Source organism: Helianthus annuus, chromosome 1 (assembly GCF_002127325.2).
Source record: "Helianthus annuus cultivar XRQ/B chromosome 1, HanXRQr2.0-SUNRISE, whole genome shotgun sequence".
NCBI lineage: Eukaryota > Viridiplantae > Streptophyta > Magnoliopsida > Asterales > Asteraceae > Helianthus > Helianthus annuus.
Window position 1 is genome coordinate 13,877,835 of NC_035433.2, and position 22,633 is coordinate 13,900,467.

The following is a 22,633-nucleotide window of genomic DNA, read 5'->3' on the forward strand; positions in this document are numbered from 1 at the left end:
TAGTGTCGCCATATCTTAAGCGCGAAAACAACAGCTCCCAGCTCTAAATCGTGCGTCGTGTAGTTTCGTTCATGAATCTTGAGTTGTCGCAAAGCGTAGGCAATAACTTTATCCCGTTGCATCAATACACACCCAAGTCCCTGTATCGGTGCGTCACAATAAACCACGAAGTCATCTGTGCCCTCCGGCAGTGAGAGAATAGGTGCGCCGCAAGGCCTATCCTTTAAGTACTGAAAAGCGGTCTCTTGGGAATCTCCTCAACGGTAGGTGACACCTTTCTGTGTCAGCATAGTAAGCGGCTGCGCGATCTTGGAGAAGTCTTTGATGAATCGCCTGCAATACCCCGCCAAACCCAAGAATTGGCGTATTTCCGTCGGTGTACGCGGTGCAGGCCAGTTCCTGATCGAATCTACCTTGGATGGATCAGCATGAATCCCATCCCTGTTCACCACATGGCCTAAGAAGTGGACTTCACGAAGCCAGAAGTCGCATTTAGAAAACTTTGCGTACAGTTGCTCCTTTCGAAGAAGTTCCAAGATAAGACGTAAGTGCTGCTCGTGCTCCTCCTGACTCTTGGAGTAGATCAGAATGTCGTCGATGAAGACAATGACGAACTTGTCAAGATAGGGTTTGCACACCCTGTTCGTAAGGTCCATAAATACGGCAGGTGCGTTCAATAATATCAAACCATCCATCATATCAAACATAAAATATAGTAGGTAAAATAATTCATAAAACCCAATACGATTAATGTTCGAGCCAAACTTTGTTTGAGTAGCGTAAACATAATAATGAAAACCCAAGATAAGTTATAAGTTCAAATATCGTTCATTGCGTCTCCTCGTCCTAACACGAAAACTCGACCTCTTGCCTCGTTGCCATTGTTGTTGTTGTTTCCCCCGTTGTTGTTGTTGTTCCCGTTGCCCTGGTTATTGTTGTGGTTCTGATTCTGATTCAACTGAGGGCAATCGCGTTTGTAATGACCTTCTGCCCCACACTGGAAACATCCCCGGTTTCCACGCTGTGGTTGCTGCTGCTGGTTCTGTGGAGCTGGCGGTGGGAGTTGCTGGTTCTGATTTGCTGGCCGAGAGCTTCTACAATCCTTAGCCTCATGACCCATCTTGAGGCATCTTTGACAACGTTCCCTGCGACATCTTCCGCTGTGGTGTCTGTTGCACTTATTACACAGTGGGTGAATTCCCCGATATCCACCCTGCCCCTGACTGCCAGATGATTGCTGACTCGAATTCTGGTAGTCATTTGTCTTGCGCTGCTGAGACTGAACAGAAACCGATCCCTTGCTGGAATCCCCCTCCCATTTCCTCTTGTTGTCACTGGGAGTAGCAGAAGTGGTGACAGCAGCAGTGGTAGCCTTGACACGTTTTGGCAGCCTGTTCTGATCCACTGCCTGATCTGTAATACGATGAGCAAGGCGCTGAATAGCCTGGATATTATCAAGGTTAGCCGATGTAACATGGCTCTGGATCTCTGGCGCTAAACCCTTGAGATACAACTCAATACGTTTCACTGGAGGGTCCACCATAGTTGGGCATAGCACGGCCAGTTCATTCGACCGTTTGGTATAGGCTTCGATCTCTGACCCAACCATTTTCAAGTGATACAGTTCATCTTCCAACTTGTGAATGTCTTCACGAGTGCAGTACTCCCTTTTGATCAATTCTTTGAAGTCATTCCAAGGGGTGGCGTTAGCAGCTGCCAACCCTAGGATCTGTACTTGCGCGTTCCACCAAGTCAACGCGATTCCTTCCAAAGTGCCAGTGGCGTACTTGACCCTGCGAGCCTCAGGGCATTCACACATTTCGAACACAGATTCTAGCTTCTCGAACCAATGGAGGAGTCCCACTGCCCCCTCGGTGCCACTGAATGAGCTTGGACGACAGTCCATGAAGTTCTTGAAAGTGTAGACAGGCTGCTGCGCGTGTTGACCTATTGTGTACGAATAGGACAAAGTTAAATACGAGAGTTAATGTAGGATCTAAGGATCCTAGTGTGTGTCTATACGGCAGGGTATACTACCTGCTTGAGCAGCTGCAAGTGCCGCAGCAACTTGAGCTTGAACGAGAGCCTCTAGCTGGGCTTGAGTCATGTTAATTCGTCCGGCCATTGATCTTCACATCAAAGGCAACATAAGTGAGAAAGGTTCGCGAATAGTGCGATGACAGAAGAGTGTAAGCACATAGGTGTTCTCAAGCAATAACAAGTAGTGAGCAAAGTAATGTAAGCATACTACGAGCAAAGTTCTATGCAGTTCTAGCAAGCAGGTAATAAACATAAACCTTATTACCTAGGATGTTGAGTCTTGCACGTGGAGCGAAGCGTCGTTGTGGATCGTTGAGAGCACTGTTCTGGTTATAGTCTGGTTTTAATAAAAACGTTTTCCCCATATTAAAACCAAGTTCTCTATAACCAATGGCTCTGATACCAATCTGTCACACCCCCAAAATCCACCTGCGGAGTATCACCGCTTGGGAGCGTGACTGACCAGGATCAAGCCACCAATCATATTGAACATGTAATTAATATCAAATATAATAAATGTAAACCAATCATTCAATACGATAGGTGTTCAAAACATAATCATAGTTTTCAAAGTATAGCGGAAGCATAAGTACGAAAACCCAAATGTGTAACATAAGTTCAATAAGTTTCAAAACATAATCCATGCTCCACAACGACCTGCTCCTCCCTGTGCAAGCTCCATAAATATCTAACGACCTGCAAGGCATGTAACAAAGGATCAACAACTAGTTGAGCGAGTTCACATTTAACAGTTCAGTAATAGTATAGTGTGAGTAGTAGTATGTTCGTTCGTTATGTCCTGTATCGTATTAGTTTCCATCGCGGCCTCCCAGGCAGGTATGCGAAGATAATAGGGGATGTTCATCCCAAGTATTCTAGACTAGGTTTATCTGTATCGCGGCCTACCAGGCAGGTGTGCGAAGATTAGCAAATTCAGTTCGCGGCCTTTCAAAGGCAGGTGTGCGAAGTCAGTCATAATATCGCGGCCAACCCTTGGCAGGTGTGCGAAGATCAGTTCAATAAGTGTTACTAGTCTAGTCGTAGTTCTATCGTTAAGTTCTATCAACTGAGTATGTACGATAAGGTAATCCAATCCCATTCCCACCCTGGGAACCCCATGCCTTGGCTGTGTGAACTCACCTTGGTTTGCTCGGTTTGACTAGTTACGTGTTCAAGTTGCTCAAAACAATCCTAACATGGTTTATCAGTAACAATCAGTGTCGCATTTGTATTAAATCACGTATTTTATCACATAATACACAGGTTGCACAACGGATGTTCGTACCACACACAAGCTTACATAATACAAGGTACACATTCGGAATACAAGTTACTTCGCATCACAATTATATTCTACTAAATAACACTTGACAATTTATTGCATAAATCCATTTAAGATGCGGCCCACATGATTTCAGGCCCAGTTAAGCGTACAACCTACTCGATGTACAATCCAATACGCGGACCATTTCATGCGGACCATTTAACCAGTCAATAACATGTACGCTAGTGTGTGTATGTGTGTGGCCCATTTGAAACTAGCTAAACTTTTCTGCTTGTGAAGCCCGATTACCACACAAGGCCCAATTGAGTATATGTATGTAAAAGAAGTTCAGACATATAAAAACAAGTAACAAGGTCGGCCCATGGGCTCCCATTACAAAACTCGGACAGAAGTTTAACAAATGTCGGACTAGAGAATATGGGAATTAAACTCGGACATGTGGGAGAGGTCACAAAGGTCGGACTTGGGTGATCCATCAAACTCGGACCATGTAAGGGGAAGGGGGTTTAAACTCGGACAAGATCAAAGGGACAAGAAACTCGGACCTCATGTGATAAGTAGGAACCTCGGACATGCATCATTATCAATAACCTCGGACTTACCTTCATATAGATAAACTCGGACCTCCCATTTTTCTTTATAAAAATCGAACAACCTTATTTTTTTAGCAAGAAAGTCGGACAAGGGATCTTAAACTCGGACATGGGCCTGGGGCATTAAAACTCGGACTACATGAGTAGTCTTCAATTACTTCGGACAAGCCACAAAGTAGTATACTCGGACCCATATCATGCCTAAAGGTCGGACACAAGCTTCACATAAACACTTAAAGTCGGGCTAAGGGTTAACCCACCAAAACTCAGACAATAATATCCATATATAATGTTTAAACCTCAGACAACAATCTTAATATAAAGCTCGGACCTTGTTTGATTTATAAAAGTCGGACATACATCACAAAACTCAGACACTTCAATCATGCGTGAACTCCAAACATTGCACAGAATCAAAAACAAGATCAGAACAGTTACGTTTTTCCATTTCATGACGAAGAGAACCCTAATCCTATTGAACCTGTCTAACATCAATTCCATTATCACATCAATCATGTATTTCTTAATCACCAAACAAATCGATTACACAACCATTCGATGTCATTAACATTATAATCAGACTCAAATCCAAATCACAGCACATTATATGGAAAACTAGGGTTTTAACATCAATCAATCAATCAACAATTAACATCACACAATGATTAAACAATTACCTTGATTCGATTCTAGATGGATTGGCAATCAACCTTGATGCAAAAGACTTGTGAATCCAAGAATGATAAGAAGGTGATTGTAGAGAGGATTAGGGAATGTGGGTACGTGTTTTGATTCTTGTGATGATTAGTGAATGATTAGTAAAAGAGATTAGGGTTAAGTATGGTTTAATTTTCACTAATTACACTATACATCCTGAGTTTCTATATTTTACACAAGTACACCATCCCCTAACAATTTCACAATTCCACCACCATGTTCATATATTTACCAATTTCACAATTAACAAACAATCATGCACAATCACACAATTAAAACATATATAATTCCATGGCAATCAATTGTGCAAGTAAACAACTAAATAATACAAGAACGTGCAATAAATGCGAAATAGAATCTTGGAAATTCGAGTTGTCACATCAAAAGGGTTAGAAGTCCTAACCGTAGATGTTGAAGCATTATCTCCATTAGATTTATTTTTACTAATTGGCCGATAAACCATCTTTGGTTTTAGATTTTTTATCTGAATCCCTTGCTGGGTACCTTTCTTACTTTTACTTTTGAAATCCTTAAAACCATCATCATCTTTACTTGACCCACCCATCTCAGCTATTTTCGGTTTCTTTGGACATTCCTTATCATCATGTCCAAAGACACAACAAGTACTGCATCTTAACGGCTCCCAATCATATTCTACCTTCACATCAACTTTTGAATAGCCATTACCTTCCAATGATTGGACCGCAATCTTGACACTTTTTTTCAATTCAGCACCAGCTTTAACTTCGATAAGGGCTCTTGCAAAGCTACTTCTACCCCAGGATTCCGCACACATAGCCGCTGTATACGAATCTAGCATCTTGGGCACTCCTACCTTTGACGCTAGTAAACTCAGTCCATCCTCCGTGAAAGCTTGCAGCGGCACATCAATCAGTTTCACCCATACAGGTATAGCCGTGATATCTTCCTTAGCCAACATAACTGAAGGAGACCACACATTCAGAATTATTGGAACATTACGAATCATCCACGGCCCATCTTCCAACAGTTGCTCCAAACCTTGTTTAGTTTTAAATTTAAAGAAGAAAAAACCCTTCGCATTCATCATTATTTTGATTAAACCATATTTCGCCCATTGATTCTTCACAAAGTATTCAACCACAGGAAAAGCAAGACGCTTCCCTAAGAAATACCCATAGAGCGTATTAGCAAACCTCTCATTCACCTGTTTAACCGAAGCTACAGGGATGACAACATCCACATCCTCAATTTTCTCATCCGACTCCATTTTCTAAAGTTGATTTTTATAGGTTCCTTTTTAGTTTGAACAATACTAGCAAAAGATTGGGATCCCGGCATCTTTAACTCATCCTTTTCCTCCTGCGACTTCTTATTTCCATCACCATGCAAAATAGTGTTGCTAGTACCTGATGACTTAGGGTTTGCATGCATATTAGTAGGCTTTGTATGAAAACCCAAGTTAACAGGTGAGGAGATAGCCTCTAAGCCATCCAGAACTGAACGATTATTAGTGGAATATATACCTCTTCTAGGCATAAGCGGGTTCCCCTCAATGTTAGTAACACGTAATCTGATGCCACGTACAGGTGCCGTACCCGGTGAAGTATCATAATCCTCACTCCCCATATCCGATATGTTGTTACCTCCTTTCTCATGACTCATATGTGGATAGCTGTCATCCGCACCTTGATCACCTCTCTCCATACTCACTTATTCTAACCAACCATGCAAACACCCACTAACAAACCAGATAACGAAGAACAATCCGGCAAAACCCTTATTCCTTAAACCCTAGAATCTATTTTAATCCTTAAATGATTAGACAGGTGTTATCAATCTAGCTAAATTAAACTCAGTTAACCGCAATCAACAACACCCATATAATTAATCAGGATATCGAACAGAATTCCAAGGGCGATTATCAGAGAAAACGAATGAAAAACTGGAACCCTAAAATTAGTCGATCACTATTGCTAACGAGTTCGTTATAGAATCTTGAAATCAAAACTCTAATCACAGACTGTTATGCAAAAGATTACAAAAAAACTAGGGTTTCATGAAGAACAAAAAAATCGCCCAAGGAGAGAGAGAAAGGGTTTTGGTCTTGATGTTTCGAATGCCTGTGTAAGTAGACGAATTGATTATCATTCAATAACTAACATAAAATGCTAACAAAATATTGAAGCACATAGCCGTGTACCTTTTCAAAGCTTTCCTTTTAAGCGGGTATCCGTTCCACCTTGCCCACTTGATGATTCACCCAAATCACCTATATAATTTAATTCGAATATATTGCTTAGAACTCATAGTTCAATATTCGATATTTCATTCTCTTGATTAATCAATTAAGTGATTACTTCGTATATTTCAAGCATTCCAATTCAATCAAGCATTTTATCGAACATCTAGTGTGCATAATTTGTATTCTTACACTATCATGTTCGTGGTTAATAACGTTAACCATATTTAAGCATAGTAATTCAATTCATATATCAAGAACACTATAATCACACTAGAATTTGCATCATAAGCATCAATTAACATCTAATATCACAAGACTATATGTATTCTTCATAAAACCCATATACTCTTATGTGATAAACATTTAAACTCCTAGGTTATGTCATGAATTGATCAATTTTATTGTCTAAGATTAGTTCCTAGACTTGAATTCATCATAATTTAATTATAACCTTCATCAATTCACCAAAAATTTCTATTAATAGAATTCAAGAATCAATAGAACATCTTCATATAACAAAATTAAGCATACCTTTCGATCTCCTAGTGTTAGTGATCAAGATACTAGCTTAAGATTGATTCTTAATTGAATTCTCCTTTGATTTTTGAGTGAATTTTATAGAATTTAGTGTTTGAAAGAATTCTTGTTCGCTCCTAGGGTTTCAATCGATCAGGACACACACAAAGTGTGTGTGTTCTGATGTTTATCCAGGTTTAAGCAAACATCTTTCATAATTGGTACCTTTGGCCCCTCAAATTTCGAAGTTTTATAAAAAGGGTTAAAACACCTTAATTTCCCCATCTTTTCTATTAATATTGTAACTAGGTTTATTATTCCTAGTCTCTATTCTCATTGTTTTATTAAAATTTTATAACTTACACATGTTCACAAACATATATAGTTTAATAATTTAGGGGTGTTACAAGTCTACCCCTCTTAAAAGGATTTTGTCCTCGAAATCAGAATACATACCGAATAAGGAAGGGTATAAGCGTCTCATCTCCTCTCCGGACTCCCAAGTGGTGTCCGATCCCTTCCTATGTTCCCATTTGACTTTAACTTGATTAATCTCTTTATGCCTTAAACTTTTGATTTTCCGATCAAAGATTTCAATAGGCTTTACGACATAGTTAAGTTTATTGTCAACTTCAAAGTCGTCATAGTTTACATAAGTTGTTTCATCAGCTAAGCACTTCCGTAAGTGTGAAACATGGAAAGTGCTGTGTATACTACTCAATTCTTCCGGTAATTCAATTCGGTATGCAACCTTACCTATCCGCTCTACGATTTTGAATGGTCCAATAAATCTTGGACTCAGTTTTCCCTGTTTTTTGAATCGAATAACCCCTTTCCATGGAGATACCTTGAGCATCACCATATCACCCACCTGAAATTCAATTGGTCTTCGTCTTTTATCCGCGTAGGACTTCTGTCGATCTTGAGCAGCTTTTAAATGAGCCTGAATCACTACAATATTTTCATTAGTGATACTGACTATATCTTTGTGAGTTAATTCTCGTGGACCCACTTCGCCCCATCACACCGGGGTTCGACACTTTCTGCCATAAAGCATTTCATACAGGGCTATTCCAATACTGGAATGGTAGCTGTTGTTATATGAAAATTCAGATAGTGGTAGATAGATATCCCAGCTACCGCCAAAATCGATAATGCATGCTCTTAGCATATCTTCAAGTGTTTGAATAGTTCTTTCACTCTGCCCATCGGTCTGCGGATGATATGTGGTACTAATAAATAACTTAGTACCCATCTCTTCTTGAAAATCGCACTAGAAGCTTGAAGTAAAGTGTGTATCTCTATCCGATACGATAGACACCGGTACTCCGTGGCGAGAGATAATTTCGTTTGTGTATACTTCCGACATCTTCTCGGAAGTGTATGTTTCCCGAATTGGAATAAAATGAGTACTCTTGGTCATTCTGTCAACTACTACCCATATAGCATCAAATCCATGTGATGTTCTTGGTAGCTTAGTTAACGAATCCATAGTAATGTGCTCCCATTTCCACACCAGAATATCTAACGGCTGAAGTTTACCGTAAGGCTTCTGGTGTTCTGCTTTTACTTGTAAACAAGTTAAGCATTTTTCCACATACTTCGTGATGTCTCGTTTCATTCCAGGCCACCAATAATTTTGTTTCAAGTCTTTGTACATCTTGGTAGCTCCCGGATGAATAGAATAGCAGGACTTATGGGCTTCGCCAAGAAGAAGAGTTTTAACATTTCAAGTGTTTGGAATCCAAATTTGATTGAAACGGGTTTTCAATCCATTACTATTATCCTGTAAGTCTTTGAGCTGACACACTATTCTTTCCTTTTTCACATTTTCTTCTTTTACAACATTAGTTTGCGCCTCCTTGATTCGTTCAAGTAACCCTGAGGTCACTATTAACTGCATCGACTGCACCCGAATAGGTGAATATTCTTCTTTCCTACTCAGTGCATCTGCAACTATGTTGGCTTTTCCGGGATGATAATGAATTTCACAGTCATAATCCTTCACCGTCTCTAACCAACGTCGTTTTCTCATATTTAACTCTTTTTGATCAAAGAAGTACTTGAGACTTTTATGGTCAGTGAAAATAGTGCATTTCACACCATATAAATAATGCCCCCATATTTTTAAGGCAAAGACTACCGCCGCCAATTCCAGATCATGTGTTGGATATTTCTTTTCATGAATCTTTAATTGTCTTGAAGCATACGCAATCAGCTTTCCTCGTTGCATAAGTACACATCCGAGACCAAGCTGGGATGCATCTGAAATACCATATCTTCAGTCCCATTTGGTAACGTTAGCACAGGGGCACTGGTCAATTTTTCTTTAAGGATACGGAAGGCATCTTCTTGTGTACTATCCCATACAAATTTCTCATCATTACGGGTCAACTTAGTTAATGGAGTTGCAATTTTGGAGAAATCTTGTATAAATCTCCGATAATAGCCCGCAAGACCTAGAAAACTCCTAATCTCTGATGGATTCTTTGGAGGTTTCCAGTTAGACACAGCTTCTATTTTGGACGGATTTACTGAAATTCCATCGGCACTAATAACATGTCCCAGAAACTGTACCTCACGTAGCCAGAAGGCGCATTTCGAAAACTTTGCACAAAGTCTCTCACGCCTAAGCGTTTCAAGTACTTCACGCAAGTGACATCCATGCTCCGCTTCACTTTTTGAATATACAAGGATATCGTTGATGAAAACAATCATCGACTTATCCAACATTGGCTTACAGACGCGGTTCATAAGATCCATTAAAGCCGCAGGTGCATTAGTTAATCCGAAAGACATTACTAAAAACTCGTAATGTCCATAACGAGTTCAGAATGCTGTTTTTGGTATATCTTCTTCTTTTACATTCAACTGATGATAACCTGACCTTAAGTCGATCTTCGAAAACCAACTCGTGCCTTGTAATTTATCGAACAAGTCATCGATCCTAGGAAGCGGATGTCGATTCTTTACCGTGAGTTTATTCAACTCCCGGTAATCAATGAACATCCTCATACTTCCGTATTTCTTCTTTACAAATAATACCGGCGCTCCCCACAGAGAAACGCTCGGTCGAATAAATCCTTTGTCTAAAAGGTCTTGTAATTACGACAACAATTCTTGTAGTTCTGACGGCGCTAATCGATAAGGAGCCTTGGCTACCGGTTTCGCGCCCGGTACTAATTCAATGCCAAACTCCACCTCACGCTCGGGCGGTAACCCCGGTAGATCTTCCGGAAAAACATCTTCGAATTCTCATACCACTGGTACGTCTTTGATTTCTGGAGCCTCTTTAGTCGAATCATGTATGTAAGCCATATACGCCTTACATCCATGTCGAACCAGCTTGCAAGCTTTGATGAAAGAACATATTATGGGGCTGCAGCTTTTCTCCCCATAAATAGTAACATGTTTTCCGCTTGGAGACATTAGTTGTATCTCTTTACGGTTGCATATTACTTTCGCGTGATACCGAGCTAGCCAATCCATCCCGATTACCACTTGAAATTCTCCCATTGACATGGTAATTAAGTCAACGAAATACTCTTCGTCGTCAATGCTCAGTTTGCAGTTCCAACACATATCACAAACAATAAAACTTTTATTATCATCTATTTCTACTTCTAGTGGTATAGGTAATTTTGTTAACGTGAATGTAGGGTGTTGAATAAATCGATGTGATATAAAAGATCTATTTGCACCCTATCAAATAAAATTCGTGCTGGAACTGAATTTACAAGAAATATACCTGAAACGACATCAGGTTCGGTTTTAGTCTCAGTAGCTGTCATGTGGAAAGATCTAGCCTTCGCTTTCTGGGCATCAGGCTTTGCATCAGTGGTGTCTTTAGTTCCAACTAACTCTGGGCACTCAGACTTTTTGTGTCCCGGTTTATAACATTTATAGCATACTGACACCTTCCCTGGGCAATTTGCAACTACATGTCCCACTTTGCCGCAAGTAGGACATGGTTTGTTTTTCAAATAGCATTCGCCCTTGTGATTCTTTCCACAAATTTTGCATTGAGGCGCTCTTCCTTTTTCAGTGCCTTTCTTAGGAGCTTCATTTAGCTTTTGTTTCTTTGCGGGGAGTGTATTTTTCTCAAATGCTCTCCTCTCACCCCTATAAATCTGCATTTTCAACTTAATCTCTCTTTCACGTGCGGCATTCACTATTTCAGTAAGATGCACATATTTTGAAGGAGTCATGAACTCCCTATACTCTGCACTCAGCATGTTGTAGTAATAGTAGATTTTCTGTTCTTCATTTTGAACCAGCTCATCACAAAACCTGAGCTTATCAAGAAAGATTCCCGTAATCTTCTCTATCGACTCACCACTATGCCTTAACTGAATAAACTCTTCTTTGATCCTATTAATTACAGATTTCGGGCTATGGTGTCTAAGGAACGGAGTTTTGAATTCTTCCCACGTCATATTTCTAGTGGCCTCGATTCCCTGTTCCTTCTTCCGATTATCCCACCAATCCTTAGCTTGGCCTCTTAACTGACCGGTTCCGTATGCCACGAAATCAGTCTCATCGTAATGGGTCCTTTCGAATACCCCTTCGATGTCGCTAATCCTTCATTGACAAACGATCAGATCAACTTCACCATGATAGAACGAGGGTTTGTATGCCATAAATTTATTATATGGACACGCTTTCGATTTACCCGCATATTTCTTTTCATTCATCTTATCGTCTATTACCGCTAAAAGCGTAGTTTGTAGTCTATCGATGAACTGCGGTAGACTAGCTTCTAAAGCTTTTCCGACTTCCTCGGAAATAGTAGCTTTCATCTCTTCAGTTACACGAGATGTTGATTCCTTCCGGTTTCACCAACCATTTCTTTGACTGAATTATTCACAATAGTTAATCAATAACTATTTAATTTATTTCCACCTTGTTACATGGAAATTTGTATTACACATACTTAACCACAAGTAATGTGTATTTCTTTTTAGGTTCAAAAAGTATATATCTTGCCTTACCTTTCTTACTTAGTGTATTTCCCGGGTTCGAGTATAATAGTACACTCTTCCCATACACTTTTGTATACCTACATCATCTAAATCTATACATTTGAACTAATTTATAAGTAACTCTTACCGGATGTCTTGATCAAGCTTTGAACCGAACACGCTCTGTCTTAACGAGGCTCTGATTACCAACTTGTAAGACCCATCATGCTTACATTATCATTTAGTAAACTCTTTAATTTTAAAACATCAAGATAACGATATTTATATAAGTTTCAAGGTTTACAAAAACTTACTTCATGTTTCCAAAACATATTGTACAAACCGAACATACTTGACCCTTTTAAAACTTACAACCCATATGTACTAATGAAAGTAAACACAACATTTAAAATGTTTTGTGACAAAAGAACTAGATTCGTTTGCGGAAGAATTTTTATGCACGCGTTCGGTTCTATTACAAAGCTTGATCTTCATCCGCAAGTTCCTATAGTTACCTGTGATCAAAATGCTTAAAACTATCAATTTTATGATGTTATAATATAATCTAACATGTTCGGAACATCAAACTGAACAACATAAAAAAATTTTGTAGATCTGGGCTGCTGTCGCGGGGCGCAACAGAGTCGGGTTTAGCCTACACGGCCCGTGAGCGCTGTCACGTGTCACGACAATGATGGTGATTTTGTTGAAAATTTCGTGTAACTTTTGGAAAAAAAACTTTAGCAATTTGTCAAACAAACTGAACGCAGCGGAAAACATGTACACGAGGTTCGGTTCTAAACCGTTTCCACCAGTGATCTCTTTACAATCAAAATAGGTTATAATAAAATTAAAGAATCGTGACATCCAAGAAAGACACATTGGTTCAACGAACGATCTCGCTAGATGATCGTTGGTCACGAAATTTGATTTGTTCGTTTCAAACGATTTCAAACGAAACCTTTAAACTAAAGAAAAATAAAGTTCAAAAACTTTACTTACCTTTTTGCGTAATTAAAGAAACAACAAACTTAAAAATTAGGATCAATTAGACTTTCTTGCTCCTGACCTTCTTGCTCCTCTTAATTTTTTTGTTTCTTTTGCAACGAAAAGAAAACAATGAATTTCTACTTCCTGTTTTCTTTTTGGAACTTTGAAAGCATCCCAACTATATCTCATCCAAGTTCCGTATATAATAATTATTGAGAATTATATGGAGAAAATTATGGAAAGCCCTTTTTTATTATTAAAAGATATACATATATCTTTTATTTTAAATCAAGGATTAAGAATTGTAATCTAATCACAAATCCTTCATAACTATCTCATAATTAAACAATATCTCTTCTCATTATTATTACTTATCTAATAACTAACAATATGGATAGACAAATTTAATTATCTGATATTAATTATAATTAACAAATTAATTATAATATTAATCCGGCTCTCCGTAATTATTCTAAATAATTACCCGTTTCTTTTACTACGCTTATTATTTCGTGATCCGGTGATTAACGATTAAAACACCGTTAAATGTTCGTTGCCCAAAGTGTAACTCTTTGGGTCGTACCTTGACGGCAACATTGAATTATAATCGACAATTGAACATTATATCCAACAATCTCCCACTTGGTCGATTGGCCGATTAATTTTCAATGTAGACAATAGTGGGTGCCTAGCTGCATCATATTGCCCCCGGCAAGGTATGACAAATTTATGTCAACTAATTCTTTGCACTAATCAAACCTTTGGTTATGCAAATAGTATAGCCCGGGTTATCGACTCATTTATCCCTCTGTATTGAACACTTGTTGAACATGAGACATGGATCCAATTCATTCTCATATATTATTCAACCATTTCTAATTTCGTTCCTGATTTGAAGTGGTTTATCAAACTACTACTAGTTCGAGCGTGGCCACGCGTTAACACCAGTTCAAACCAACGAAAGGCGCCAGAGTATTCCTCTCCTAAGTATAGAAGCACAAATCCCTTTGGCTACAAACAACTCCCACTAAACTTCAGATCATTCCCAAAACTATCCTTATTACTGCCAGTTACGTACAGCGTTAGATAGAATCAAAGAGCAATCATTCATTTAAGTTAGTTCTAGTATGTACCGCAGGTCTAAGGATACAATGATCGTACCTATTCAAAATGTCTTATGACTAAGATCCATGAAGATCATTTTGAAACGAGTTACGCCCAATATGATTCAACTAATCATATCAGTGAATATGGTTCTCAACACTTTGACTATCCATGATATGGATCAACCATCTAATTCACAATAGTCTTTTACCAGATTGGTTCTCACGAATCTGATAGACTACGGACATTTTAGAATACAATATTCATAGATACTTAACGTACTAATATTTGAACACAAATATAATAGTTTAAAAGACATTCAACCATTAAATTCAAATAAACATAAAATACTGTTTACAGTTCAAAATGCACCAAATTACTAAATTACAAAATCAGACCCACTGTCTAGCATATCTAAGACCTATACAATCAGCATGCTTCTCGTGTCTCACTTGAGGTATAGGCTTAGTAAACGGGTCCGCTAGATTCTGATCAGTATCAATTTTCTCTACTACGATGTCTCCTCTTTCCAAAACTTCCCGTATGTAATGGAATTTTCTGAGAATATGCTTCGTGCTGTGATGCGACCTTGGTTCCTTTGCCTGAGCAATCGCACCTGTATTGTCGCAAAATATCTCGATAGGCTTCTGTATGCTTGGTATAACTTCGAGATCACCAATGAACTTTTTCATCCAAACAGCCTCCTTAGCAGCTTCTGAAGCCGCTATATATTCTGATTCAGTGGTCGACTGGGCCACCACGCTTTGCTTAGAACTCTTCCAAGTTATAGCACCACCATTTAAAGTAAAAACATAGCCTGTCTGAGATCGTGAATCGTCACGATCCGTTTGGAAGCTTGCGTCAGTGTAACATTTTACTTTCAGCTCTTCTTCCAAACCGCCAAATATCAGAAACATATCCTTAGTTCTTTTTAAGTACTTTAGGATATTTTTCACAGCAATCCAGTGACTTTTACCAGGATTCTGTTGATATCTGCTAGTCAAGCTCAGAGCAAACGATACGTCCGGTCTAGTACATAACATAGCATACATGATGGAACCGATAGCAGAGGCATATGGAACCTTTTTCATATCCTCTTTATCTTTGTCCAGTTTGGGACACTGATGACTATTTAGTACGGTTCCACTTGCCATTGGCAAGAGACCCTTCTTGGAATCTTGCATCGAAAAGCGCCGAATGACCTTATCGATATACGTACTTTGACTAAGTCCAAGTAGCCGCTTAGATCTATCTCTATAAATCTTTATTCCTAGAATATAAGCAGCTTCTCCAAGATCCTTCATTGAGAAACATTTACCAAGCCAGGATTTAACGTCCTGCAGCATCGGGATATTGTTTCCAATGAGAAGTATGTCATCTACATACAGGATTAGAAAAGTAATAGAACTCCCACTTGCCTTTTTGTAAACACACGGCTCATCTTCATTTTTGATAAAACCAAATTGTTTGATTTTCTGATCAAAACGAAGATTCCAGCTTCGAGATGCTTGTTTCAATCCATAAATGGATTTATTCAACTTGCAAACTTTCTTTGGATTCTTAGGATCTACAAAACATTCAGGCTGCTCCATATAGACATCTTCTGTAAGGTGTCCATTTAGGAACGCGGTTTTGACATCCATTTGCCATATCTCATAGTCATAATACGCGGCTATGGCAAGTAGAATCCTAATAGACTTAAGCATGGCTACTGGCGAGAAGGTTTCCTCATAATCAACTCCTTGAGTTTGAGTAAATCCTTTAGCAACCAACCGAGCCTTATAAGTTTGCACATTTCCATCCATGTCTGTTTTCAACTTGAAAACCCATTTACTTCCTACAGTCCGACATTCGGGAGGAAGTTCAACCAAATCCCAGACTTGGTTGTCATACATGGATTGCATCTCGACGCCCATGGCTTCGAGCCATTTTTCAGATTCGTTACCTGAAATCGCAGCTTTGTAGGTTGAGGGCTCTTCTTGATCTATTATCAAGACGTACCTATCAGGTGAATACCGATTAGGTTCATGACGATCCCTCGTACTTCTGCGGACGCCTAGTGTTACATCAGATTCCTGAATCCTCTCAGGTTCAGGTTCAACAATATTTTGTTGAGAGGCAGATTCGACTATTGGTTGATTAATTTGTGGTTCTCGAATTTCCTCAAGATCCACAAGATTATCTCCAATTCCTCGCGCCATAAGCTCATCCTCTAGGAATGTTCCTCGACGCTTAGTGAAAACTCTATTTTCAGCAGGATTATAGAAATAATAACCAACCGGATATGCATATCCAATGAAAACAACCTTTTCACCGCGAGGATCAAGTTTGTCCGAAGACTCACTGGTAACATAAGCGTTACATCCCCATATGCGAAGGTAAGAGACTTTAGGTGGTTTACCATGCCACATCTCATATGGTGTCTTTTCTACCTTTTTAGTAGGAGCAATATTCACAAGACGTGTAGCAGTTTCAAGAGCATAACTCCAAAAGGAGTGTGGTAAGTTTGTACGACACATCATTGATCGAACCATATCTAATAAGGTTCGATTTCTCCTCTCAGACACACCATTGAGTTGTGGTGTTCCGGGTGGAGTTAGTTGGGATATAATCCCACACTTCTTGAGATGTTCATCAAACTCTTGATTAATGTATTCACCACCTCGATCGGATCGAAGTGCCTTAATCGTTTTCCCTAGTTGATTCTGTACTTCATTTTGGAATTCTTTGAACTTTTCAAAGGTTTCATGTTTAAACTTCATAAGATAAACATATCCATATCTACTATAATCATCAGTAAATGTAACGAAGTATCTTTCCCCGTTCCTTGACATAGTCCTGAATGGACCACATACATCAGTATGTATGAGTCCTAACAGGTCTTTGGCCCTTTCACTAGTTCCGGTAAAAGGGGCCTTAGTCATCTTGCCACTTAGACAACATTCGCATAAATCATAAGTCTCCTGACCCGTGGATTCTAGAATCCCTGCGGTCTGGAGCTTCCTCATGCGATTGATGTTAATATGGCCAAGACGACAATGCCAACGATATGTTTGATTAAAGCTAGTTTTAACACGTTTAGAGGAAAGAGAGCATACTATATTATTTGATCTATTGTTAGAAGTATCTATTTCATAGACACCATTGTGAGGCTTAGCCTCAAAATAGAACACGCCATTTAAAAATGCAGAAATGTTACCATTAACAATATCAAAAGCATAATTAAAACCTTGTTCTCTTAAAGCAGAAACAGAAATAATATTCTTAGTCAAACTAGGAACATAAAAAACATTGTCTAATGTAATAAACAATCCAGAAGGTAATTCAAGAATAAATTCTCCAACTGCCTTCACAGCAACTTTCTGCCCGTTCCCAACGTGCAGCTCTAAGTCACCCTGCTTCAGCTTCCTAATCCTTTTTAGTCCCTGCAAATCATTACAAATGTGAAAACCACATCCAGTGTCAAACACCCAAGATTTGCTCGAAAAGGAAAATAGATCAATAACATGTATAACTGAGGATTCTCCAATCTGCAGCTTCTTAAGCTTCAACTCAGCCAGGTACTTGGGACAATTCCTCTTCCAATGCCCGATCTCATCACAATGAAAACACTTGGCATCTTTATGAGGCTTTGCCTTCGGAGTGGCAACCTTTTTGCCTTTGCCCTTGTCTTGCTTACTCGCCTTGCCTTTTCCCTTGGATTGCTTCTTCTTGGTAATTCTTCCTTCCCTGATCGCCAGCACTGGATTGCCCTTAGTTGGGATGTTTGTCTCAGCAGTTTTTAGCATCTGATGCAACTCTGGGATCGTTCTTTCCCACCCATTCATGTTATAGTTCATTACGAACTGATGATATGAATTGGGTAGCGAGTTAAGGATCACATCCGTAGCTAACTCATTACTAAGGGGTGCGTTCAGACGCTCCAGTTGATCAACGAAAGACTTCATTTTCAGTACATGAGCACTGACCGAAGTACCTTCCTGCATGCGACATGTAATGAGAGATCTCATCACCTCAAAACGCTCATGACGAGCTTGCTGCTGAAACATGTTTTTCAGCTGCTCACTCATCTCATATGCGCCCAAGTTTTCCAGATTCTTCTGAAGTTCTGGAATCATCATAGCAAGCATAAGACATGTCACATCTTGGGAATCATCAACATGTTTTTCCCATGTCCTACGGGCTGCACCCGTATTAGCAGCAGGTGCTTCGGGAATTGGTCCTTCAAGGACATAAGCCTTTTTCTCCGCCCTGAGAACAATTTTCAGGTTGCGGTACCAATCCATGAAGTTAGAATTATCAAGTTTAGCATTTTCAAGGATGGACTTAAGCGAGAATTTGGTGTTATCAGAATTGTTTGTAGACATCTGTAGAATTTTTAGAAGAAAATTTTATTAGTAATTTTCATGCATTAACCTAATTCAATTTTGACCCAAGATATACAAAATTTTAGGAATTAGGATGAGATCCCATCTCCCCATAACTCAGTGAATGGACTTAGCACTCTTCACTGGCATAGATTGAAGGGTAGGTGACGATCACCAATTGTGTCAACTACACAATTCTCGGTTTGGGGTCGCATGACGAGTGTTGTCAAGCATTGGTACGTTAACCCCAACTACGCCCACTTTCACAACCGTAGAAGACGAATGCAGGGTAAACACTAACATTCGCTCTCGTGTCGCAAAAGTGATATTTTTCCTCAAATAAGAACCGTAGCCCGGCCCATGTAAGCATGGAAATCGCGGAACTACCCATAACCAAAACCGTAGGCCTGGATGCAGGGTAAACACTAGCACCAGGGGTTCGGATAGATCAGTTCGGGTGTTCTTAATTCAGGGTGGCGTAGAATATCGATTTTAGTTTGGGTTATATTTTAAAATTACCAGTTCGGGTCGTTTTAAAATACTTGTACGGCCTATGGCATGAATATAGGCTATACAATTCCTTTGTAAAATTCAATTTTACGTTTTAATTTGTGACGATTTGAAACACCTTTCAATCACTCGACCGGTTAATTTTAAATACCCTATTTAATCTAAGTTGGTCGTGTCGCAAATTTATTTTAATCAATAACTTTTATTAATTATGGTTTTCAAATTAACTTTTAATTTTTGAAAAACCAATTTTGATTTTTGTATTTTAAAATAAACTGTTTATTTTAATTACCTATCCAATACTTAATAAACCTTTTATTAAAATTGTCGTTTTAATGATCGTGTATTAGTTATTAATTTTATGGCGTAATAAACATCTCATGGCAAAACACAAAATAAATAAATAAATATGCAATTCCGGGTTCATAATATGTTCGGTTCGTTCGAGCCCAAGAACGTGAACCGAGCCCATTAAGTGTAGCACAAACCCTTTTGTGCTCCCACTTAATCTTGGATCCAATCCTAAAAAAAAACTTCCTTTTTTTTTGTTTGTTTAAATTTCCGATTGGAAAAATTTAATGAGTTCTATTTTTTTTAATAAAAAAAATATATATCGCTTTCATATTAAAATCATTATTTCAATATTATCGGTTTTATTTTTTGTGTGTAACGCGCGTAGCTCAAAAAAATTTATTTAGTACGCGTGTTATATTAAAACCGATTCTAGACCCGGATTTGCATATTACGATCATTAAGCTAAACGAAATAGGTTAAGGCCAAAAATTATTTTGTCAAAGTGGACTTTGACAAGTGTTCATGTTTGGCCTTAATAAAAATTTGCCTATAACTATTATACATGACAAATTCCTATGCCAAATCTACTCGATTTTAAGCATGCAATTCTATAAACTACTTTATCAAAAATAAACCTACTTTGATTTGTAAGGTGGCTCTGATACCACTGTTGAAAATTTCGTGTAACTTTTGGAAAAAAAACTTTAGCAATTTGTCAAACAAACTGAACGCAGCGGAAAACATGTACACGAGGTTCGGTTCTAAACCGTTTCCACCAGTGATCTCTTTACAATCAAAATAGGTTATAATAAAATTAAAGAATCGTGACATCCAAGAAAGACACATTGGTTCAACGAACGATCTCGCTAGATGATCGTTGGTCACGAAATTTGATTTGTTCGTTTCAAACGATTTCAAACGAAACCTTTAAACTAAAGAAAAATAAAGTTCAAAAACTTTACTTACCTTTTTGCGTAATTAAAGAAACAACAAACTTAAAAATTAGGATCAATTAGACTTTCTTGCTCCTGACCTTCTTGCTCCTCTTAATTTTTTTGTTTCTTTTGCAACGAAAAGAAAACAATGAATTTCTACTTCCTGTTTTCTTTTTGGAACTTTGAAAGCATCCCAACTATATCTCATCCAAGTTCCGTATATAATAATTATTGAGAATTATATGGAGAAAATTATGGAAAGCCCTTTTTTATTATTAAAAGATATACATATATCTTTTATTTTAAATCAAGGATTAAGAATTGTAATCTAATCACAAATCCTTCATAACTATCTCATAATTAAACAATATCTCTTCTCATTATTATTACTTATCTAATAACTAACAATATGGATAGACAAATTTAATTATCTGATATTAATTATAATTAACAAATTAATTATAATATTAATCCGGCTCTCCGTAATTATTCTAAATAATTACCCGTTTCTTTTACTACGCTTATTATTTCGTGATCCGGTGATTAACGATTAAAACACCGTTAAATGTTCGTTGCCCAAAGTGTAACTCTTTGGGTCGTACCTTGACGGCAACATTGAATTATAATCGACAATTGAACATTATATCCAACAGATTTTTGGTCGCATGACACGACGGTGCAAATTTTCCAGCAGGTTTGTTTCCCAAACCTGCATTTTCCCAGCTAATAGCCATTTTACAAAAACTATCATAACTTGTTTGTTTTGAGTCCGATTTGGATCACGTTTCTTTCTACATGACCGTAATCAGATAACCTATAACATAGAATCAAAATCCCATATCAAGATTCACAATTTTCTTGATTTTATACCCTTCGAAGTCATAAATTTAAACAAGTTATATTGACCCGTTCAAGAATTTGAACTATAACCTCATTTTATGACCTTTAACCTGCTATAACCAAATACACATCCCATACTTATAGTTACGACACCTTTTATACTGCGAATTCAAGTGCCAATAACAAGTTACATATGTCCTAAGTGCCTTGTTTAACTAAATTATCGACATTTATCACTTAAACATACCAAAGTTCAATACTTTGGTGATTTTGACCCGTTTGATTTCATTAGCGAAATCCATCGCCATTTTCGAATCAAACATGTATTATTTCAGTCAATTCTACCCATTTAATCTATTAAGTGGAGTCCACCACCTTAATCGTTTATATGTCATCGAATTTCTACTTTTTCTTGTTTGGGTACTACAAACGAAATCCTTCGTTTTAGTAATATCCAAACATTATAACGAATTGATATCATTCAACAACTAACATAAAATGCTAACAAAATATTACGAAGCACATAGCCGCGTACTGTCACACCCCGACCACGTAAAACATCAAATCATGGCGGAAACGTTGGGGAGTGTTGTAACAGAATTATTGTTTCACAACCATGGCATACAAAGTTATATTTTATTTATCAAACAAATAAGATACATTGTCTTAAAACAACTGAAACAAAGAGTACATAACATGTTTTAACAAGTCTAGCTTCATTTTATGTCACTAAGGCCCAAGTCCACCCTAGCGTGTCACGAACATCCTATGCATTAGCTCCTGAAACACATGTGAAAATAGGTACGTCAGCATAAAAATGCCTGTGAGATACATAGGTTTTGTTGATTTAGGATTCATGACTTATAAGTTTAAGAAAAATGTTTAACGAAAGTTAGTCATGATCCTTCTAAAATGTTTTCTTTTATAAGTTATTTGAAAAGCGATGATAAAATAGATGATATGTAAAAGAATAATGTAAGGTTAAATGAATAACCAAGTAAAATGAGTTTGTATAAAATAAGTTGTTTTGTAAAACAATGTTTAGTGAAAATATGCTAATTGTGTAAAATGTATAAGTCCAAATTGAATGATTTAAATAATGCTACGACATGTAATACAATACAAGCACTTATATATAGGAAGTACCAGCGGCGTATCCACCATGCTTGTATCATACTACACACGTATCGTTACTTAAGTCACTTAAAGAAACCACCAATGTATAAAGTCCATGTTTAAACCAAATGTCAAAAGTTC

The 22,633-nt window shown here is 38.0% G+C and overlaps 2 protein-coding genes across 2 annotated transcripts; both read right to left on the reverse strand.

Moving 5' to 3' along the window:
• Positions 1-9,589: 9,589 nt before the first annotated feature.
• LOC110942304 (uncharacterized mitochondrial protein AtMg00860-like) lies at positions 9,590-10,138 on the reverse strand. The gene has a single exon (XM_022184083.1). It carries the CDS (start codon positions 10,136-10,138, stop codon positions 9,590-9,592), a length of 549 nt encoding a protein of 182 aa, XP_022039775.1.
• A 492-nt stretch (positions 10,139-10,630) lies between these two features.
• On the reverse strand, positions 10,631-12,174 carry LOC110942384. Its single transcript, XM_022184171.1, has 3 exons — positions 11,999-12,174; positions 11,124-11,956; positions 10,631-10,998 (listed from the first exon to the last, which is right to left on the reverse strand). The coding sequence occupies exons 1-3, from the start codon at positions 12,172-12,174 to the stop codon at positions 10,631-10,633; spliced, it is 1,377 nt and encodes a 458-aa protein (XP_022039863.1).
• Between the last annotated feature and the right edge of the window lie 10,459 nt (positions 12,175-22,633).